The sequence below is a fragment of the Gambusia affinis genome, linkage group LG05 (genome assembly GCF_019740435.1).
Source record: "Gambusia affinis linkage group LG05, SWU_Gaff_1.0, whole genome shotgun sequence".
Lineage (NCBI taxonomy): Eukaryota > Metazoa > Chordata > Actinopteri > Cyprinodontiformes > Poeciliidae > Gambusia > Gambusia affinis.
In genome coordinates, this window is record NC_057872.1 from 16,789,074 (window position 1) to 16,811,342 (window position 22,269).

Genomic DNA, 22,269 nt, shown 5'->3' on the forward strand with positions numbered 1-22,269 from the left:
TCAAACGTGGCCTAAAGTTTCAGTAAATGTGTGATTCTGCTCTGCTTCACATTGAACTCAAACCCAGACCTGCTGCGTGTGTCGCCCACATGCACAGATCGACCTGAAACCAGCAATACGTTCTGTGTGGGCTGGATCCGGCCCACATGCACCGAAATGAAACTCATTAAACTACCTTTCTGCATGAAGTTCACAAACAAAGTTGCCCTGTGTTGAATTTGCTGGCGTAACATCTGGTCCTGTGACACATGACAGACCGAGACACACGGAGGGGGGGGGGGGATCAACATGTGGCCCAAATTTGAGGTAAACCAAATAAAACTAAATTCAGTTCATGTGAACCACACAACCTCCACAGTTCTGCTTCAGCTACAAACTTTGAGATTCTTTGCTTGTAGAAGTGTCTGTACAGTTTTCACCTTTTCACATTTAAGATGTTTAAAGCCACAACCTTCAATGGATGTCATTGGTGTTGGATCTCTGCATAAATCTGGCTGCCCTGTGAAGACTGCAGAGGCTTATTAGAGAATAATCATCATCAGAGAGACCAAGAAACCCAGCAGACAGGTTAAAGACAAAGGGTAAAGCAGGGTTATATTATGAAATATCTAATGAGCTCATGTTCAAGCTGTCATCTGAGGAAGACGGGGAGACCACGACCAGAAACCTTCAGCCAGAGCTGCAATAAATCAATGCAAAGTCCAAACATAAATCCATGCAAAAATTGGGCAAGACTTGAAAACTTTCCTTGATAGCAAAAGGAGAGTGGATTGATTCAAAATCTCAAGTATTGGATCGGTACTTTAGCTTCAGATTCACTTTTGAAATTTTACTTTTGTATTTTAGCTTCTCTACCTCAAAAATGATTTTGTTTTGATTTGCTCCTAAATTATAATATTTATGCACTTAGCTGTTTTTCTGTTTAGTTTTTTGTCATGTTAGTAAGTTATTAAAGTATTTTAATAACATTTTGTCCAAATTCTGTCATAGGTTTGAACAAAATAATTCAATGCAAAATGCAAAAAAAAAAAAGTTTGTCAAACTTAAATAAAAAAAGTATTGGCATCATTATTGGTATCAGGAATGGTAGCCCTGCATTTAAACTGACAAAAATTTCGCTTTTTTTCCCAAATAAATTCAATTAAATTCATTTACATAGTACTAAAGACATGTCACTTTACAAAAAAAGGTCAACTCAATCCAAGACAAGTTTCAAGTCGAGTCAGTTTCAAACTGATCCTAGTTATCCAGCAGTGCAGATTACTTTTCAGATTAGTTATGAAGTTTTCCACCCAGCAAATTTCATGAAGTCTCTCTTGGGTGGGCACGTAGCAACAATCTGACTGGAAAAAACAACAGGCGAACATTTCAATCTCCAGGTCACAAAAATTACTAATAAAAAAGTGAAACTTTTAGTTGGCAAATCCTGGGGAATTCAAGAGTTGTGGTAACTTCCGGACTACTACTACTAATAATAATAAGAAGCATTTAATGTTTTACCTGGCATTGAATGGTGGCTAAATTTATAAGAAAATCCTCCCTCAAATCTGGGACTGCGTGTATTTTCAGATGTAGCTACATGAATGATAACTGATAGTCAAGTGGCATCATTTTCTTTGCTGGGCAGAAAAGGAGGGCTGCACTTTCTGTAACTTCTACAGAAAACACGACTGACTGCTGATGGGTGAGGATAAATAGTCCCACGGTGGGCTTACCGTGGGACTGGCCTGGACCAGCCTCAGATTCCCACGACCCCTCCTCTACACACACACACACACACACACACACACAGAGGAGCAAGCAGGCTGCAGAGACGCACAGGCGGACAGCGCGTAGACAGAGAGGCAGAGCAGCGCTGCACCACTTTTTTCTCTTATTTACTATAAAAGCTACATTTCAGGCTCCGCTGTTGCGCATTGCACTGACTCACACTGTGCAGAGAGGAAGGTTTAAAGAACCCTCCACCTAAAACAAAAACGTCCCGATCTCAGGAGGAAATGAGAGAAAGAGTGGATTAGCGTCGGATCAAAAGTGGAGGAGTGGGAGGAATAACGAAACTCGGGATTATGTATTCTGATAATGCCGAGGAGCCGGTTTCTGCTTCAGATTTACATCCAAAACAAGGCAAGTACCCAATGACTGCATGCACACCGCCTTAACACATTAAACGGGTCATTTTATTGAGCAACAGCGCAGATGGATTAAGATGAACGCTAAAGATTCATGCGTAAAAACACTTCTCCTAACTTGAAGTACGACCGGGCTCAGTCTGCCCTCTGAGTCCACTCTCCCTCGGGGGCAAATTAAATTACGAGTTCAGTTCAGAGGACTTCCACGGAGCCGCTTCTTAAGACCGCAGTGAGATCGTGAAGTGAAATCACAAGCGCTGATGGAGTGGTCCAATAACAGAGAAGTCCGGGTTCGGGCTGAGGAGGCTGTGTTGCTCCACAGGGAGGAACTGCAGAGAGGTTGGCATCTCATTAACTCCACCACATGTCTTATTAAAACAGCTATTTCCTGTTGTGTGCAATGCAGAGTAAACTGTCTCCCTCCAGCCGCCAGGCGCTCATTCACAGAGCCAAAATATCGATACCTAGTTGGTATCAGTATCGGATTGATGCTAGAGCGTTAAGATTAGATTAATACTTTAGTTAAAGTGTTATTTTATGTTTGGTATTGCAGTTTCTCAACTATCTTAAAAGCATGTTTCTTGTTCTCATTTATGCAAGTAAATATAAACAAAAATCTGATATATTTTTCTACTTCTACTTATTTTTTAATATGATGTGATTTATCACATCATATTAATGTGATAAAGTATTTTGTAGACACCTAGAAATTGTTCAAATTCTGTTTTGAGTTTGAGCAAAAACAAAAAAAAAAAATCAAAAGAAAACCCACAGAAACATGTAAATATCAGAAATTTGAAGAAATATGAAGCTTGAATAAAAAGTATTGGTGAGATTTATTGTATCGATATCAGTATAACACACCTCTAATAGATGCTGCATTCAAAGGAAAAAGAAAAAAGGGCTCCGTAGGTTCACAGAGGTCGCCCATCAGATAATTGGATGTCCTCCCCCAAACAGAACTGGATAGTTCTTGCTTCTTCAGCAACATAAAGAAAATTGTCCTAGACTCATCACACCCCAGGCATGCACTGCTTGAACGCCTGCATTTATTTGGGGAGATGTTTCAGATCTCTAAATACTAAAATCAACAGTGAGAAACAGTTTTACCCACCAGCCATCGCCATGTTGAATGCTGCTAAGCGGTCGATTTGACCCCGTTGACTTTTTAATCAAGGGATAAGTGTAATAATTTAGTCTTTCTTTAAGTGACACTGTGTTTTTATCTGGAGAATTGCATCCAAATTTTGTGGTACAATGTTTCATGAAGCTTTCATTCCATTCTGTGTTTAGTCTGAGGATGACGGCTGCCAGTCCGCCCTGCAGCCCTGCCTCCTCCCACTCCTCACCCGTCTGCCTCCCGGCCTGCCACAAACACCTGAGGAAAGGAGAAGCCCTCCAGACCAAGCTGCGTCTGGACTCCCCCCCGGGCGTGTGGCTCATGCTGGGCGCAATGGTGGTGCTGGTGGGGATGAGCGTGGCGGTGGCGGGCTACGTCTCCGCCGCACCGAGGCCGGCCGTGGGCGGGCGTGGGAGCACCCACGTTGAGAGGATGAAGCTGGCCGGGCCGGTGGTCATGGGAGTGGGGCTCTTCATCTTCATCTGCGCCGCCACGCTGCTGTACGAGAACCGGGACCGAGAGGGTCTTGTTCGAGACCCTCTGAACGACCTGGAGGACCTGAAGGGGAGCAGCTGCTGGGAGGATACTCAGGAGCAGTGGGAGCACTCGGATGAGGAGCAGTCAGCGTGGGCCAGCCCGGTCCACGTTCTGCCTCTCGCCAGCAGGGATTCTCCTCCTCCTGATGCAGGAGGTGCAGCTAATGAGGAGGGAGACCAAAAGGAAGAGGAGGAGGAGGGGGAGGAAGAGGAGAAGGGGAAGTTGGTACTGCTCACCCAAGTTCTGCACCACCAGGCACCCAATCCTCACCCATCCTCACCCTGCCTCTCCGCTTCTTCTGACCCGGTTCACTCAGATGCAAGCAACTCGAGTGAAATCGACTTTCATGACCGGACAGAGTCTTTAGAGCTGCCCCAGGACTGACGCTCCGCCTTGCACTGCCACCGGACTATGCACTGCTCAGTGAAGACGAGCTTGAGATTCGTTTGTATGTTATAGTGCCTCTGAGTGGCCCACTGAGTCACTGTCTCTGAAGGGTGTTTTTGTCCTACATTGCTCACTGACTCATCCACATTTGAAAAATTTTAAGCTGCGCTGTTTGATGTCAACTCGCCATCTTGTCTCAGAGCTCCGCCCAGCTGCCCATAAAACTCCACTTCTGGAGTGACCAAACATGGACCTGCTGTAAAAGTTATTTGGGTGCCAACCTGGGTGATAAATGCTTCCTCTCACACTCATCCTCTCCCCAGAGGTGGACTGTTCCTTTCTTAAGAGGTTCACTAAGGAGGATGAACCAGATTAGGCCCTGAATGAGTCTTTATCTTATCTCACGTGCAGAATAATCTTCTCTTTATCTTGGGGAAAGTTGTGTTTCGGTGTAAACAAGAGCAGCACAAAAGCCACCCTCCTCTCACTCGACACCTACAACCATGCTATTAATACCAGCTGGTGCTCGATTGCAAGATCCGGATTTCTTACTGTAAATTTCAACAGTTTCTTTGGATTCCCACATTCAGCTGTTCGCATTTCTCCCCTTCCTTTAGTGCAGCGTCGAGAGATCTGAGAGAATCTGAGAGTGGATGAACAGAAACGAGTAACAGCATTTAAAAAACACAAATTCTGGTGAGGCTGTGATGAGTTATTCTTGACGTAACTGAGAAAAATCACTCCTGTCGGTTTGAGTAAGTGATGCCTCACTCTCCCACCATCGCGACCTCTCATCTCCCATCTCTTCATCACCTCGTTTCCTACGCTTTATTCAAATTTTCATTACTCTATCTCAATTCTTGGCTTGTGCACAACTGAGAAAGAGCACAAAAAGTAAATAAAGCACAAGAAAACATTTGCAAGTACAATTTTAGGGATGTTTCAGAATAAGATTCTGTTGTGAGGAGTTCATGTTATCTCTTATCCCATCTTTAATTCTTTGAATTAGTTGAGCTTCGACAATGAAGATACCAGATAGTCTAAGAGAGAGATCAAGACCAAAGTGGACTTCTGTCATCTTAAAAAAAAAAAAAACTCAAAAACATCATAGCGGTAGAAAAAAAAACAATATTTGACTGATTTTTATAAAAGATTACTTTCCTATTAGATTTTTCCTGGCAAGCAAACATTGAGATGTTAAATTTCAACTTGTGTTTCACATGGAAGATTATTGGTGGGACTCCGCCTCCAAGCTCCTTCTCGGGTGTAAATAATCTCAGTATTTTCTATTGTCAAACGCTCAATGCCAACATAAAAACACCCAAACTCAAACATCACTGAAGCTTATGTAATTGTAGTAACAACCTTTAAAATGTTGTAATTGCATTGGACTGTTTATTTTATTTTCTTACAGAAGACGCTGAATATTTACAGCTGAAATAAAGTGTAGAGGTGGTGTGCTACCAGTAATCTCCCTTGTAAAACAAACCTAAAATACAACTCAGAGTAACTATCTGTGCACACTTGGCACACAATAAGAGAATTTGTGTTTGGTAAAAAATTTCTTTATTGTGACAATGCTAATAAATCTTATGCTTTTGGAAAGCCTGTTTATCTCCCTGTCAATGGTGCTACATTTGTAGGCAAAATGTATTTGTAGAATATAGTGGGGGGAAGTAAGTATTTAACACACAGCTGACTTTTGAAGTTACTTACAGAGAACGGAGAGGTTTGTAATTTAATAATAATAATTAGCATTTTACTACATGAAATAAGTATTTGATACAATAGAAAAATTTACACACGCTGTAATCTGTATGTAATCCTTCATATAGATCTCAAGGAAACACTACACAGAATCAGGAAACTGAAATGCTCCTAAGAATCATTCCTTAGTTCCCTTGGTGGTGTGTTTTGGGTCATTGTCATCGTAGAAGACCCGGCTATGACCCATCTACCGAAGTCGTTGTCCTAAAATCATGCGATGAAATCCCATCCATCCATCCTCTCCTCAGTAGGTTCAACATCCAGCTAATGACATAATTATTTGACTCAGGTGTGATGAAGCAGAGACACACCAAAAGGTCGCAGGATGCCGGCCCTTAAGGAGGGGATTTGACGATCAATAGTTTTGGTTTCTTGGACAGCTTTTTGGTCTTACCTGTGGTGTGGAGAGGTTGGAGTCTGAGTGTGTGGATAGGTGTCTTTTTATGCTGGTAACAAGTTCAAACAGGTGCAATAAATACAAGTCAGACAAAACTACTTCTTAAAGACAAACTAACAAGTTCATTCTTTCTGGTAGGAAGGGAATCAAATACTTATTTAATGTGACAAAATGCTGCTAATTCATTTGTTTAGAATCATACAATGTGATTTTCTTTTACATTCTGTCTCTCACAGTTGAGGTGAACCTACCGTGATAATTACAGATTTCTCCATGCTTTGCAAGTAAATCGACGCTGAATTAAATATTTTCCATACTGTATATGGGGCAAATTTCCCAAACTCTGTGCAAATGTTAAAGTGCTGTTTTTGGTTTCATACCTGAATTGGATGTTAAACGTTTACAGATACTAAACTAATTGTCAATTTAACTACTAATTAATCCCAGCTAACTTTAAAAAATAAATAAATTAACAAACATGAACCTGCCTGTCAGAAGTGTCTCAAAGTTTGAACAAAGAATGGAAAAAAACAAAAACAATCAACAGGTATGAGGTTTTAGAAATGTGAATTCTTTTGGTGAACGTTTACTTTGGTCTTGGTCACTTTTAGCTTCAGCATCCAGAACCCACTAATCAGGATTTATGCAAAGTGAGGACATAGAGAGCTATGTGTTGCAGGTAAGGTATTAACGACTTATTTAGACAGAAACCCAGTTTACCAATTCTGACTATCCCTTTAAGCCAAAATAAGCCCATTAGCACAGACGGAGAGGAAAGTGGGTTAGATTTTACTTTAATTATCACCAGCTTTTTTCTCTAGTCTCTAATTACACAGGAGATCAGTTTGAACATTTTTATAGGTAGTTAAGGACTGCTAAGTATTTCCTTGCAGGTCAGGCTCATGCTGAGCCCGACCATCTCACTAGATGACGAGTGAGACTGGAGTTTACAGTAATCTGCGCCCATCCATGTCAGCCGCAGTTTCCTTGGCAGGAGCTCAATGCTGTTTTAGGACACAGGATGTATATTTCAGTTGCAGCGGGTGAAAAATGGATCTTGATTTGAGCCGTCAACATCTCCCGCAAAAAGAAATCTGCCCACTCTTCCCTCTCACACTTAAGGGGAGTCCTGCTCAGTGTGAGATGATCTAATGCATTTGAATTCAGTGAGAACGAGGCTGTGCTGTGAGGCTGCAGTCACTGATAATTTATTTATAAAACTGAGTGTGACAGTAAACCGACCAGAGGGAATAATGTCAGCGCATATCTAAAAGCATGCAGAAATGACTGCCACTACACAAATGGAGAAATCTTCTCCAACGTAGATCTGTGTTTGTGTCTGTGCAGCAGCGTTACATAAGTCAGCAGTGCAGGTTTTATGCTGCATTGACGGTACAACTGAATCAAATCCTTTACTCTCAGAGAGTATTGTGCTCATGTGAGTGCATTGATACATATCTGAGCAGACGGACAGGAAGCGGTAAGCTGCTTAGCCCTGCGCTGACTCAGTATGCAAGCTATTTCTCTGTCCCCTATAAGAGAGAAGCTTCAATCAACATTTTTTCACCTAGACTTAACCAGCTGGAAAAAATTCTGTTTATTACTTAAATAGAGATCACATCAGATCCCAGACCAGCGGAACCAGCTAAGAAGTCATGGAAAGTTAACGCCGCTAACGAGGAGAGCTGTGTGTCACTGAGAAGGCATTTACTTTCTGACTGAAACAATATGTCAGCGCTTTAAAGGTGTAACACTGACATTTAATCCGTGTTCAAAACTGCCAATAAACCAAATAGTGTTTTATCATATTAAAAGAAACATTCTATACAACTTTCCATGTGAATTTTATTTCTTTATCTCTGCAGCTGCTGTCAAAACTTCAATGACCCACAGCCCTTCAGCAGCTGTGATTGGTTCTAAAGGTGCGTTGCTTAGCTAATCCAATTTCTACCCAGCTCCCACTTACGTGACGAGCATTCATGGTGCAGTCAAAGGGAGATACCTGCTCAGAATGAAAGGACTACTATTCTGTGTTTTTGTCATCATGATGCTCACACCTGCTCAAGGTAAGCCGGCTTCTTCCCAAAGTCTGGAGGTGTTTCTGCTGCCCTCGGAAGGACCTGGGCATTGTTGCATGGGGGCGTTTTCAGCAGCCAGGCAGGACCTAGTTGTCTAAGAAGTGTTAAATCCAGCAGCTTGTTCTGTTGGAAGCCTTTACAAATGACTGTAGGGATTACATAACAGTCCAACAACTGGATGTCGAAGTTAAAAGCGCCTTTCTGAAGGCTACATGTGAAAAGAATATTCAATGAACAACTTACATTAAGTCTGCAGACTAACCTGCATTTGTGTTTGCTTCTGATTACACTGAAAATTAAAATTATGATCAATAAAACATCAGAAAAAGCAAAACATCCAACAGATAAGTAATTTTCATTCCCTGCTTTCTGCAATAATTGCTCCACCATCAAAACTCATTACCTTCATTATCCGGGGAGCAAAATCTGCTAATGATCATCTTCAGTTTGGAAATGTTGCTTTTCAATATTAAATAAATCCCTGGCTCATCATTAAAGCTTTTCTTCAAATCCTCTCTAATGAAAAAAATAAAATAAAACAGAAACTCATCTACAAAAGTGTTTGTGGTTAATTTGGGCATCATTTTGCAAAATCTCTTTCATACAAAAATTAAAGACAGAATATAAAATAAAAAAAAAATCTACAAACAGATTTTCCAAACAGTTCATCCAAACCACAGCTAAACAATTTATTGGATTTACTGTTGCTCTGTTGCTTTTGCAGAATCAGAGAAATAAAAACGCAACAACAACAAAGTTAGATCAAGCCCATGAAAAAGCAAAATGTGTCCTTCCCTCCGACTGAACGCATCTTCATTCGTATTTAGTCTCTTGGGTTAACTGACTAACACTAACGGGATCAGAGCAGATAAGGATTGCGAGTCTCTGAAATACGACACGGCTCACACATCTGAAGGCCCTCAGGAAGAGATTAACTAAATCTAAAACTACCTGTGCACTAATGTGCTGTCCACTGACAAATTAGTAGAGGTAGTAAACAAAGACAATTAAGTGGTTTTATTAAATAAAATAAAACACTCAGTGTAGTAACTTGAGGAGGAATAAGTGAGGTAGGACTTGCTCATTTTATTTTACAGACAAACTTTCCGTTCATGCCATCTACTTATTCCATTTCCTTCTTGCTAGATAAAAAAAAACTAAGTGACTAACTAGCTGACCAACTAAGGCAAGGTATCCACTTATAGAAACACGTTCCCCCGTTCCAGACTGCTGCAGAATAAACAAAACATTTCTGAGATGTTGAAGTGCTAAACAAAATGTGTTGCAATATGAACCAGTTTGGTTTTGTGTCCTCTTACAACCCTGCAACACATCCAGAACCACTTCAGTAAGTTGACAACCATGCTTGATGCCTTTCTACTAAAACCTTCATTTAGGGTTCCTACATACGTTTCCATCCTAAAATTCAAACCTTTTCCCTTCTCAGATTTCCTAGGGGGATTTTTTTTTCTACCATTTTTCTAAGATCTGGGACCTGTCAGTACAAAATACCCACCTTGAAATGTTTAGTCATCAGGTAAGTTCCACTTATAATGAGACAACAAAGCTGAAAAGAGTTTGTATTTTAGGAGCGTAGTATAGGGTGATTTTACTGCTTTTTACCAGCATCTGGACTAACATAAGCTAGCCTAGTAAGCACAATAAATGCTTTCAGTGTTTGGCATTTTAACCAAACGCATCTCCAGCTCCAGTTCAAGCTGAATTTGAAGTTTTCTATAGTTCAAAAAGTGGAGAGAAATGGCAGTTTTTAAATGTTTCAGAGTGCATCCTGTTACTGAGTCAGAGTACTGACAAATTAAAGACACAAACAATCATCTAAGTATGATTCAATGTTAAAAAAAAAAAAGAAAAAAGAAAAGACATACTTCATGATAACAAAAGTCTGGAAAGTCATTTTTCCACCCTGAACAGAGGGTTGAACTGTGTCGAACCTTCAGTATAAAGTCACATTCACATTTTTCAGCTAAAGAAAATACATATTTTCAACAACATATCTCTACTACGGGATCATCACTGAGACTCATTGTGCTCAGGTGAGGAAGAGGAGCAGCTGATGGCGTTGGAGGGACTGGAACCAGAGGAATCGTACCTGGAGTGTTTCCGCTGCGATCTGGGCTTCTGGGACGCCTGCTACACAACAGAAACCAACTGCAGCCGCGGGGAGCTCTGCTACACGGGCCGAGGGAAGGCAGGTGTGCATCTGTCCATCTAAAGGCTCAAAGAAACATGTAAAAGTTAAACTCATAAATTTTGAATCATATATGGATAACTCTGACTGCACTTTACCTCGTCTCCTCAGCTGATTCGCTGGATATAAAGACGCTGGGCTGTGCGAAGGCCGAGGAGTGTAACGTGAAGACGACGGTGGAGCTTTTTTTAAATAATACAATCTTTGTTATGACCAAATCCTGCTGTGACACCCCTTTCTGCAACTCTGCACAAGAATTACCCATATGCACAGTTTTTTGTATCACTTTGGCTGGTTTAACCATCAGTCACATCACTAAAGCCTTGGTTGGATAAAAAAAAAAAAAATACTTTTATTCAGTTGTGTTGTTGAAAAAACACAATTTATGTTGCTTCAAGCAAAAACACTACCAGATTTGCAAAATATTGGTATTGAGTATCAACAAGAAAACACTAGATATATGTAACACAAACCATGTACGTGCATACAGCTATTCCTTCACAAAATAAACAATGTGCTTGAACTGTTTTTTTACACCTTGTTTGGAGGTGAATATCTCTGATTTTCCCAAGAAAAGCAAACCCCAAACATTTTCTCACTGAACACGGAGCAGAGAAACGCAGAAAAGTGTTTGCAGCTCTTCCAGAGTCTAGCTGCGGTTCTGGAGCTCTCCAGCAGAGGGCAGAAGCTCATCTTTCATGAACCTCTGCAGATCCACATCTTTGTCCTCCAGGTCAAGACTCAAAAACGTCTGTACCACAGATTGGCATCTGTTGGCCACATATATTCACTTTTTTTTTTTTTTTGTCTCAGATAAAGTTTCTTAACTCATTTTACATGAAATAAAGTTCAACAAACCTCTTGGCCTGCTCGTCTGATGATGCGTTGTCGATGCGTTTGATGGGTTTTCCTGTTCGGTAATGTTCAGACGCCTTAGACAGAAAACACAGTCCGTCTGTGAGCATACCCCTGTGTGAGGGAGTGTGTAGTGTTTGCATTTCCTGACCTCCATGGCTCTGTGTACAAGGCATGTTGGCAGGCCTGCCAGTGCAGCAATGTTGGCAGCGTAACTGGATTGGCAAATCCCTTCCTTCAGCTGGTACAAAAACACCAACTCATCTCTGTCTACGGCAGTTTCTAAAGTCTAAAGCACAAAAGCAGAAACTAGTTTGAAGTTTTGTTATTCAACCATTCGGTCAGATGTTTCCTTAACATCTTAAAATGACAATGAAATGCTGCAGCAGACACATTTGTTTATGCTTGGTTGGTTGTTTTTTCTCCCTACCAGAAAAGACAGCATGCCAGTGGTTGGTAGCAGCCCTAACTGCATCAGACTGTGGAAGTTTGTAGCCAACAGGACGTGAGGAACATCCACCGGAGGCTTTTTCAGCCAAAAAGAGACAGATGCAGCGAGTAAAGACAGCCCATCGACCTGAAGGAGAACATTAATGCTACTGTGAAGTTATTGGCCAAACAGCTCTCTTGTTATTCAATCAAAGCACTTCACATAAACTGCAAACAGAATGTTTATTGATCTGCTGTAGAAAATCAATTAACAAGACGTTCCTGCCAATAAGCCTGGAGAAACAACATATCTTTCCTTTTTTTCTTTTAGTTTAAGCAACAGTCTGCAACTCTGTACTGGTAACTAAATACTAAAAACAGACAATCCCTCCACATACAGTGTTTCCTGTTAAGCTTTATGCTGAACAGATTTAACAATGGAAACATTTGCTTTCATGCTATCCTATTTGATTCTCTGATCATGTCAACAAACACCGGCATGTATCTCCTAATAGAAATAAAGCAGCAGCAGAGTTTTATGTCTATCAAGTAAAATACAAATACAATGTTAAATCTTGGGAAAGATTTAACATTGTACAGAAAACTGATGCCCCCTGCAGGCTGGATTTACAAACATTGAATTGCTCTGGAGCAACAGGAAGCAAATAATACAACTTCTTATTTATCAGGAATCATTTGTTCATATGTGGCACTGTGACGTGACATATGCAACAGAAAAAACATGCAACATCCTTAATGTCTTTCAATATAATCTATCAGAGGTGTGAGTAATAGTTTAACTGTACACTAATGTACTGACTAAGAATTCTGTTATTTTTGCATTTCCACAACAACAAAACATTTACCTTATTAGTTTTTATTATCATATTTATGCATGATAATAATAAGATTACTGAAGTTGGCTTCAGCATAAAAAATTCTGTGCAGGGTTTGTCTTATATCTGTATACCTGTACTAACTTAGATCAGCTCTACTTCAATTTCTATAACTCTGATTCTTTAAATGGAGTTTGTAATATTCATACAAAGGGGGAAAAATATTGTTTGCTTGGTGGCATCTAAACAAGAGTCAATTCAACAACAAAAGGTTCAGATTAAAACCTTTTATCTAGACCAATGTTCTAGAAGATGAAACTTTTAAAGCTTTGAATGGCTCAGCACAGTTACAGGTGGCAAATTAAAGAACAATGTTAAAAAAAAAGATCTTATTTAGTCTTTTAAGCAACGCAATAATGTCTGGAAAGTGTTACGCTTTCACACACTAATTATGTTTTAATTATGACCAAAACTGCTTATCAAACTCTTTGTTACTCTTTTGCTTCTTAAATTATCAGTGCCAGAGTTCATTTCCAGACAATCAAGTAAGGTCGCACAATATATCAAATAATCTCAGTCTGCATATTCGCAATAATTAAGTACAACTTTGATGAGCGTCTGGTAGATTGTTATATATTTCAAGGGGCATAAATGAACTCTTTACATGTAAACTCTGCATTTGAGCAGCTGGATTGATGCGCTAAATTGAAATAAACTTCAGTCAACAAAATGCTTAAGCTCAGAGAAAGTGGTGTAGATATTGTGATAATGGAGAGAGAGCGGGAAAAATCTGTGCTAATCACAATCAATATGGTCAGCACAATCAGTAATATGAAATAAATCATTTGTCCTCCTGCCCTAAGATAAATTATTAAACAGTCAATGCTTTATTTCTTCTACAGTTATTTTGTTCGTGGGTTTTTGTCAGAGAGGAAATTGCCTGGATTTAAACACCAATCACAGAGATATTTATTTGCTGCTGTTCTCATTGAGTCTGGTTCTGCTTTATGTTGAGGTCGTTGGATTTCTTGCACAGAGTGCTGCGACAATTTTCTTCTTACTGTGTTGGTGCCCTTTCCAAACTCATCGATGAGCACCAATGAGCTGCCAGTGCTGCTGTTAAGAGCCAGGGCCATCTGGAGAAAAAGAGCGACGCATTAAAGGAAAACTGCTGTTTCTCTTTGCTCTTTGTGTGTGCTCCAGCTGGAGAAAGAACAACCTGGGTTTATTAAAAACATGTAACAGGTGAAGATTGGGAGGAAATGCACCACTGTTTAAAATGTATAAATCCACATATAGAAGCACATGCTGGCGGTTAACGATGTGTCTGTGACGTACCTGGTTGAGATCTATCATAAAGGTGCTGAGGCCCACAGACACGGACTCTCTGCTCTGCATGCGAGTGAAGATCCCGTCCACCAGACCTACCTCTGCCTCTTTAGCCGGTACGTCTGAGCCAATCAGAGCCATGAACACAATCAGCCCCACCTGGAAATGTGAAACAGCAGGGAGCAGTGACTGCAAGGCCACATATAGACAAGCATGCTGAAAATGTCACATCAGGGTTTCCATGAAAAGTCTCAGACTCTGAAAACTAGAGTAGAAGATGAAAATGAAATAGTTGTTGCTGCTAATTTGGTTAGAGGGCAATAATTTTATTCACATAGGCCCGGGTTGGCTTGGATCCTCCTCCTTAATAAATGAAATCATTTGAAAACTTTTATTTGTATTTCATTTATTTGATAACATCAGGTCTGACAAGAAAACAAAATCCGAAGGGAGTCAAACACTTTTTTACAACACTATTTAACCCAAACGTTGGCCAGTGACTACATTTTACCATGCAAATTATAAGTGCCTTAGTTTAGATTTACATTGACTTATGTATTTTATCAATAACTAAATCAAGTGAAAAATCTTACATCAGCAGAGATGGAAATTATCTGAAATTATTCTAACTTTGGGACTTCAAGTAAAACAGTCTCGTATGTAGAAGTTTCATTTAGTAATATAGTATATAAAATATCTAAATTGGTAAGTTAAACAAAAAATAAGATTAAATTATTCCTAAAATTTTCCAGATTTAATATATCAGAGAGCATACTAAGTCATGTATTCAGCCACATATAAAAACAAAGAATTGAGAAAGGAGCAGACCAACATAAAATAATTAATAACAGTTTTAATTGCACCATACTGATATCTTGATACTTGTTTTTTGTGGCCAGGATCAGATGCTTCTACCTGTTTGAGGAAGATGCTCTTGCCAGACGAGTTTGGACCAGTGATGACCTTGATCCTGCCCTCTGATTCAGAGCTCTGGTAGGAGTTGGCCACAAACACCGGAGAACACAGCTCCAGCAGCGGGTGTCTGGAAAATCAATACGAAGCACAGGAAGAATATCTGGGTCCATCCTGCAAATTAGTCACCACAAGAGTGAGTCGGTACCTTCCCTGTGTTATTGCTATTGTTCTATGTCTGGCGAGCTTGGGTGAGGAGTAGCTGTATTCCTGAGAGGCGCTGCTCATCGCCATCAGACAGTCCAGCTCAGCCAGGAGATCCAGGACCTATATTCCCAGAGTGAATATTTTAGCGTTAGCAGAGACAAAAAAAAAAAAAAAAAGCTACTATACTTTTTTCAACCATTGCACACAACCATAGTATGGACTGAGAAAGCAGAAGCAGATTAAGCTCCAATAGTGGCACATAACATGGTTGACAACATTGAAGGACAAATTCACAAAGCTATTTGTGCACACTAAATCTGTAGAAAGTGAAATCTGTATGTCCCTCTAATTCTCAAGCTAAATGCAAAGCAAGATGTCCTCTTTACTGTATCGTCTCTATGCATGCAGTTGGGGAAAAGTCTGTCTGTTTTCATGTCTATCCCAGAGCAAAATGTCTTTGTCTGATGTACTAGAGCTGTTAGCAGCTGAGTGTACAGAAAAAGAAAAATGTGACCTTCTGCACTGGCAGCTTTCCAAAAAAAACAGGGCACGGATGTCACAGTAACTAGAATGGCTCTTCTCTTCCAATTAGGTTTTTCTGAAAATTGCGTATCTTGTAAAATAAGTGTTTAAAGTTGTTTTTAAAATCCTTTTTTTGTTGTAAAATTCTCAATACAAACCTAATTATTGTGGAACATTCAAAACAGAAAGAGTTCACATGCAGATTATTTATCAAAAGTGAAGCTTAAATAAACTCAGATGAGACCTGGAATTATATATAAGTGCAAATAAAAGGATGTACTTCCTGTCAAGAAAGCAAAATGTGATCAGTGCAGTATGTATTTATATAAGCTAGCCGGAACAATTTTACAATCTGATGCATTTTTAAATGCAATCTATCCTTTTAACTACTGAATGAATAAATTGAGGGGATAAATTCTTCCCCTGGGTTTAAAAATCTGCAGTGGTGCATTAAGAGCATCTACATCGAGGCAATTTGAACCAGATTCTTTCCCGATAAATTTAGGTGAGAAAAGCCTCATCAGGTCAACATCTGGAGCTTTCAGCGATCATTTCTACACCTGCTGTGTTTGTAGCTGAGCTGAGAACAACTGTGAGCTGATATACAGCCGGTGCAAATTGCTTGCAGCTGCTTCCACTTGTTTGCACGCAGTTACTGCAATCTGTGATTTAAATCCAAGGCAGAAAGAAAGCAGATAGCGCATGCAAAACATTTGTAAATATTTATCCGTCTGAGCAAGTGTTTTTATTTCCCAAATTCCCCTCCAGAGAGTTCCATTTTTAACAGGAATGTTTCTAGAATCCCTGTAATAAAACAAAACGCATTGCTTCTATTACATTTGCCTATTAGTTGATACACAGACTATCCATTAACAACAATGCCTTAGCTGACCTTAAACTTCCCCTTAAAAATAACTTTTGCAATTATCCATTGAGAAACACATATTACAACTTCTAAAAGGTCTCCAGGTCTGTTTCTGTTATAAAGTGAACAATTTAATTAGATGAAAGCATTAATCACAACAAAGTCCACCCACATGCATTAAAAGCTTTACACTGATGCCAACAACAGTTTTATCACAGTGGGAGTCGTTTTGAAAACCCTGGAACCTGCTGTTCTGAATGACGCCCACCAACCTGATACAGAGAACTGCTCCTTTCCAGGACGGCACTCTGCAACTGCGTCATCACTGCCGTCTCCATGTCTGAGAAGCAAGAGATTTACTCTTAGCTGAACAGAAACCAGAAAATTGTTTGGTGAGGGAAATTAAAAGACCTCTAATGTCACAGTGCAAGTCTCCCAGGAGGCTGTCCAGCTCTCTGGTTCTTTGACTACGGTAGTGCAGCCGGTCGTCTGAGAGGAACTGGCTCATAGAAGCATGCAGACGCGTAAAAGACAATGTCGACAAGTGAGTTAATGTAGAAACCTGATCAGACCTTTGGTCACCCCTTTGAGACCACACAGACACACCATGAACTCAAGTCCCTCCATTTCAAAATCCTCTTTTTCCACCATGCTGGGCAGTCGAGGCACAGAGAGCAGAAATCCAATCTGGAAGGAGAATTTTACCTTGTTGCATTATCAGTTTTCATAATTAGAATAATATGAATTATAGCTGGCTGAGGTGACAAGAAAAATCTAAATATGTGGAAGTATCTGACCAGGGGGAGGTAAATGACACAGCAGGAGGAGATTCGAGAGTCCAGATGTTCAAGTTCTCTTCTGGCAACGTCAGTCAGGAAGTCAGACAGCCCCATCATCCTCCTTTTCTCTGAAAAAAGTAGAGCCATGACAGAAACACATGAAGATCCAGCACATCAGAACTGAACGGGTGAATCTGTGCACATACTCTCATCAATGGCAGGATCAACGTTGGGTTTGACAGTGAAGCGGTTCTCTTCTAAGCTGGCATCAAAATCCACCTAGAAAAATATTACTACACTCATTAACATCAACTCTGTCCATCTTGCAATAACAAAATCCATACAGTCTCAATGAAAGTATAAAGTTTTATGAGTAACAACGGAGAACGGAAGCAATTTAAGAGGAAAAACTCACAACTTTGTTTATGAGAGCGGCGATGTAGTGGAGATCCTCAGAGAGTTTCTCACTGATCTCCCGAAACAGCTGAATAGATTGAGGAAGGTGCCGCATTGAGTCCCTGATGCACACTGCGCTGTACACCGTCTGACATCCAGACAGAAACATATCAATGTGTTTTAGAAGCCGAGTCGAACAATAAAGACACATAACAAAGCTACAGAATAGAATGGTTCCAACCTTGTAGAGAGTCTGCCAGTCACTGACTTTGGTGCTGGAGAGAGTCATGCGCCGCAGGACACCCTAACATGTACAGATAGCCATGAAAACTTTCTTTTCTTATCTTATTATATACAATGCTTTACAAAATTATACATAACTCTTCAACCATTTTTTCATGTAACATCCACAAGTGTTTGTTAAAGTTCAGTTGGTATGAATACCGTATGGATACCAAGAGGAGTTTAAAGTGGACAGATCCAAAGTTAGTTACTGGTATGTTTCTGATGTTCCGTAACGAGGCCTGCAAGGTGTTCAGGACGTCCGAGTTTCGAGGCGAAGTAAAGAAACGGATCACTTCCTGTCTTCTGTACAGCACTGCAAGGTCTCGTGTAGGTCGAAGAAACCACTGACTGTCAGACAAAAGCAAGAAAAATAGGATTTCTTTACACTGAAATATGCCAAACAAAATGTTTACTTGTTCATAATTTTGAAGATAATCATGATCCCTGAATTTGTTTTATTTTGTATCACTGAACTTATAATTTCTCACCGTAGCAATTTGGATCCAAATTTGCTCCTACATCGGTTCAATATTCCTGTAGTGAACACAAACAAGAATTAATTCATATAATTAATTCTTCTTATTTAACTGTTTTAAATAAGAGGAATTGACATCAGAAAAGTTCTACCATCTGAGGCGCTTACCATAGAGACTTAGTCCTTCTTTTTCACCTGACTGCAGTTTGTAGACTGATGGGTGCAGATCTGATTTAAAGATCTGAAGTACACTAGAACAGAAAAAAACACTCTGTCACATACAAAGCTAAGCATAGTGGAGCTGATTTACCTTTTTACTCATTAAAGTAGAATGGATTTATTTTACTTTATTTAACTGAACTTGTAGTGAAAAGAAAAAAAAAGAAAAACCAGAAACAATCAAATAAACCTCACAAAACGGAGAAACATTTAAATGGCTTTATTTTAAAAATGGCTGTTTTTATTGTAAAGTTCTGCAGGTTTACCAGTCCATGCTGCATCTCTCTCTGTTTACATAACCTGATTTAAATGATGAATAATTTGTCACTGCCATGTCAGAAACTAATTGTTCACTAACTTCGATCAGGTGTGCTTCTGTCAGATAAACATGGCGACTACAGAACACTAAAGGCCAGGATTGAATAAAAGATTGTTTCTAAAGCTCAGATTAATTTCATCGGTATATTTTGAATACTTGCCTGTAGGTGTCCTGGTCGATGTAAACCACTTCTTTACTATAATGAGAAACAAAAAACAAAAAAAACAGACTAAAATTTTGACCTTCTTTTATTAAAACATTTAAATCACTAGTCTTGGAAATATATGTCTTTAATAAAAAGTATCAGAAATTTTTCTTTTTTTGGCTTAATCAAATGCTACATTCACTCAGATATCTCTCAGAATAAGAGACAAGCAACACAAAAGGGATTAGGACCACAATGAATGAAAACAGGGTGTAATATAAAATGTAATATCATTGAATTATGACTGAGATTTACAAATATTTTATATAATTTATTTCCATAATTTGTCAAAATGTTAAAATATCAGGAGAAATTAACTGATGCACATGGGTTAAGCATACTGGCACGTGATGATTTGTTTACAGAAACAAAATGGAAGTAAATTGGGATAAAATGGAGAAACATTTTGACCAAGGGGCAGCTGACTTGAAGTTCCAAGAAACCCTTTAGAGGGCCTCATTCTGGAATATAAACAGACACCTTAAGGTGCCTGTGAGTTTGTCTAACTGCATGTTTGTGTGTCTCACAGTGTGTAGGCATGAAACTGCAGGATTGGGACTCCAACAGTGCTGTCTTCCAGTTCTACTCCCACTCTCCTCCTGTCCAGACATTTCAGCAGAGCTCCCACTGCCCTAAGCTTTCCAACAGGAGAACAGACCCTTTCAAATGCTAGAACACGACTGATTCATAACTGGGCTATAAGGACAGTGTAACATAGAGATCTGGCTCACCATCAATGGTGAGTCAAAGGTGATGCAGGAGGAAAGATAAGACATTTTGTCCCTCTCTGAAATGCAAGCTGGGAGGAAAGGCAGATGGGCGGAAAGAAGCCTCTGCTTACCGACCTCCAGACCTGCAACATTTAAACATGATGAGCAATTTTGTGTTTGTTTTTGGAAAATATTGTTTTTCTCTTACAAATCTTTAGCCTGAAAACTTAAGAGGAGGTATGGAGTTTGCAATTGTGTATGTTTTTACCAAAGTCAACATATGGATAAGTAACCACCTCGGGTTTATAGTGTGGGTCAGAACCTGAAATCCAAAGCATGAGTTTAGAACAATCCTGATTTACTGACTCGTTTCACTAAGACCTGCAGCTTTCCTAACTAGAAAAGCTGGACAAAAAGGGCACAATCAGTTTTCCACTTATCACATTTACCAGCTATGGTGTCAAACATCTCTAATCTCAATAAGTTCCCTTGACACAGAAACAACATTACATTCAAACAAAAATACTTAACATTTTTGTTTTTCACTTGTTATCTGATATTAGTGCTGTTTTTTCAGAGCTCACCAAGTTGCTGCAAATATTGGGTCAAGCAGCGTTCCTGCTTTGCACTGGTTAGGATTACATGGGGCCTGACCTCCTGAATGACTTAACAACAGAAAAGAGAGATGTGTTGGAGTTTAATAGGAGACGAAAAGTAAAACGCAGCTTAAAAGATGAATCTGTAACCTAATTTGTAAGGGTGAAAGGTTTGTTCTTTACCTCTGGACAACAAGTGAAGCTCATAGCTATCAGGAGAATCCACCATGTAATGTAAAGACGAGTCTCCACTATCGTAGAAACAAAGGCCCAACTGTCCCCGCTGCACTAAAACACTCAATAAAACCTAGAAATAAAAATGTAAATATCACAGAGTTTATTCTGATGCTTTTAGAGTCAATCCCTCTATCAGTAAATAGGTCCATCTTACTGCTGTTGTGTCATCTTCCTCCTCTTCATCTAGATTGCTGCCAGGGTCCCTGAAACCTATGGCTCCTCTTCGATCCTCAAGGGCAGCTGCCATTAGTCTGTTAAGAAAGAGCTGAATTAACCTGATACTGGATGACTCTAAATGGTCCTTTTAAGCACTATGAGTACAACTACCACAATTGTGGATTACTTTTTGTTGGTCATTTACATAAAATCTAAGTAAGGGAGGTTAAGATGAAAAGCAAATTACTGAGATGTTTCTGATGTTCCGCTAGGTTTTCTTGCGGCGTGTTCAGGATGGCCAAGTTTTGAGTTGAAGAGAAAAGACAAATCACTTTCTATCTCGTGTAGAAAGGGTTAGAGAATACCTGTGACAAGACAACAGCAAGAAATGTTGAACTAAAATAATAAAGATGAATAAACCCAATTAATACTCAACTTAAATTGTGTATCCAGACATTATTTTGATAATTGCCCCCCCACTTTGTGTTGTAATTACTTAATTGATTGATGCCTTGTAGCTACAGAATTATTTTTAATTATTTACACAATTTAAAAAAAAATCTTCTAATATGTTTTAATAGTAGGTCATTTGAATACGTTAGAAATAGTAATTATATCCCTACATTATTATTCATATGGGGAGGTCTTATAAAAAGTCTGAACTAAATTTGATCAGCTGTAATTCTGAACCGTAAAGTACCTAAAATTACCAAACCTGAACCGAATTGCTGTGGAGTCAAAATTGTTTCAGCACCGTTTGAGATTTGTAAAACATTTAAAGTGACTGAAATTGTTATTCTAATATATATATAACTTCACTCTATGAAAATATAAAGTAAAAAAAGGATTATGTATAAATACCCTTTACCCAACCACAATCTATGAACGAGAGGCAGACGTTGACGACTGTAGTTAGCAAGTTAGCAGAGTAAGCTAACTCGTCTTAGCTAGGTCATAAATGTTTTTCTTTCCTCACCAAATCAAACCGTGTTTATTTCCGTACCTACTTGAGTCCTATCTCGTGAATAGAAATAACCTTAAACTTTCCCATACGCCTCTTAAACTAGTTCTTATATTATTACGAAGAAAGTTTTTATTTGTGGTCAAAATTGAAATATTCAGTGCGCCTTTTCTCTCGCGAGCCTTTTCCTCATTTTGTTGCTGTGGCAACAACGCTCTCCCCATCCCCGTCTAAAAATATTCAATACCTCTGGCAGCAGTTCTGTTTTTAAATAAATTTACAAAAGAATCACATAAACATATAGTATTTCGAGACTGTTATTTATATTCATTACGGTTTTAGTCAGCCCATG

At 39.4% G+C, this 22,269-nt stretch overlaps 2 protein-coding genes across 9 annotated transcripts; one reads left to right on the forward strand and one right to left on the reverse strand.

Annotated features, from left to right (window-relative positions):
- The first annotated feature begins 1,834 nt into the window (after positions 1–1,834).
- Positions 1,835–11,158, forward strand: LOC122831235. 3 transcript variants are annotated; one of them, XM_044117287.1, is made up of 5 exons: positions 1,835–2,124; positions 3,423–8,082; positions 8,203–8,403; positions 10,470–10,628; positions 10,736–10,854. In XM_044117287.1, the coding sequence occupies exon 2, from the start codon at positions 3,430–3,432 to the stop codon at positions 4,168–4,170; it is 741 nt and encodes a 246-aa protein (XP_043973222.1). In that variant the 5' UTR covers positions 1,835–2,124; positions 3,423–3,429; the 3' UTR covers positions 4,171–8,082; positions 8,203–8,403; positions 10,470–10,628; positions 10,736–10,854. The 3 variants fall into 3 exon arrangements, 2 of the variants coding, with proteins under 2 accessions (XP_043973222.1, XP_043973221.1); XM_044117286.1 differs by lacking the exon at positions 1,835–2,124 and having other exon boundaries at positions 3,300–8,082; XR_006370660.1 differs by lacking the exons at positions 1,835–2,124; positions 3,423–8,082; positions 8,203–8,403 and adding an exon at positions 8,784–9,952 and having other exon boundaries at positions 10,736–11,158.
- Positions 10,998–22,089, reverse strand: msh5 (mutS homolog 5). 6 transcript variants are annotated; one of them, XM_044117280.1, is made up of 27 exons: positions 21,964–22,089; positions 21,204–21,233; positions 20,955–21,051; positions 20,747–20,870; positions 20,552–20,632; positions 20,236–20,289; positions 19,989–20,110; positions 19,785–19,894; positions 19,213–19,248; positions 18,683–18,765; positions 18,528–18,573; positions 18,249–18,387; positions 17,996–18,058; positions 17,774–17,902; positions 17,565–17,637; positions 17,377–17,486; positions 17,186–17,266; positions 16,991–17,078; positions 16,852–16,919; positions 15,194–15,312; positions 14,989–15,115; positions 14,083–14,232; positions 13,806–13,880; positions 11,910–12,056; positions 11,631–11,768; positions 11,483–11,556; positions 10,998–11,394 (listed from the first exon to the last, which is right to left on the reverse strand). In XM_044117280.1, the coding sequence occupies exons 1-27, from the start codon at positions 22,005–22,007 to the stop codon at positions 11,274–11,276; spliced, it is 2,529 nt and encodes an 842-aa protein (XP_043973215.1). In that variant the 5' UTR covers positions 22,008–22,089; the 3' UTR covers positions 10,998–11,273. The 6 variants fall into 6 exon arrangements, with proteins under 6 accessions (XP_043973215.1, XP_043973220.1, XP_043973216.1 ...); XM_044117285.1 differs by having other exon boundaries at positions 10,999–11,394; positions 21,960–22,045; XM_044117281.1 differs by having other exon boundaries at positions 10,999–11,394; positions 21,204–21,321; positions 21,960–22,042.
- Positions 22,090–22,269: the final 180 nt, after the last annotated feature.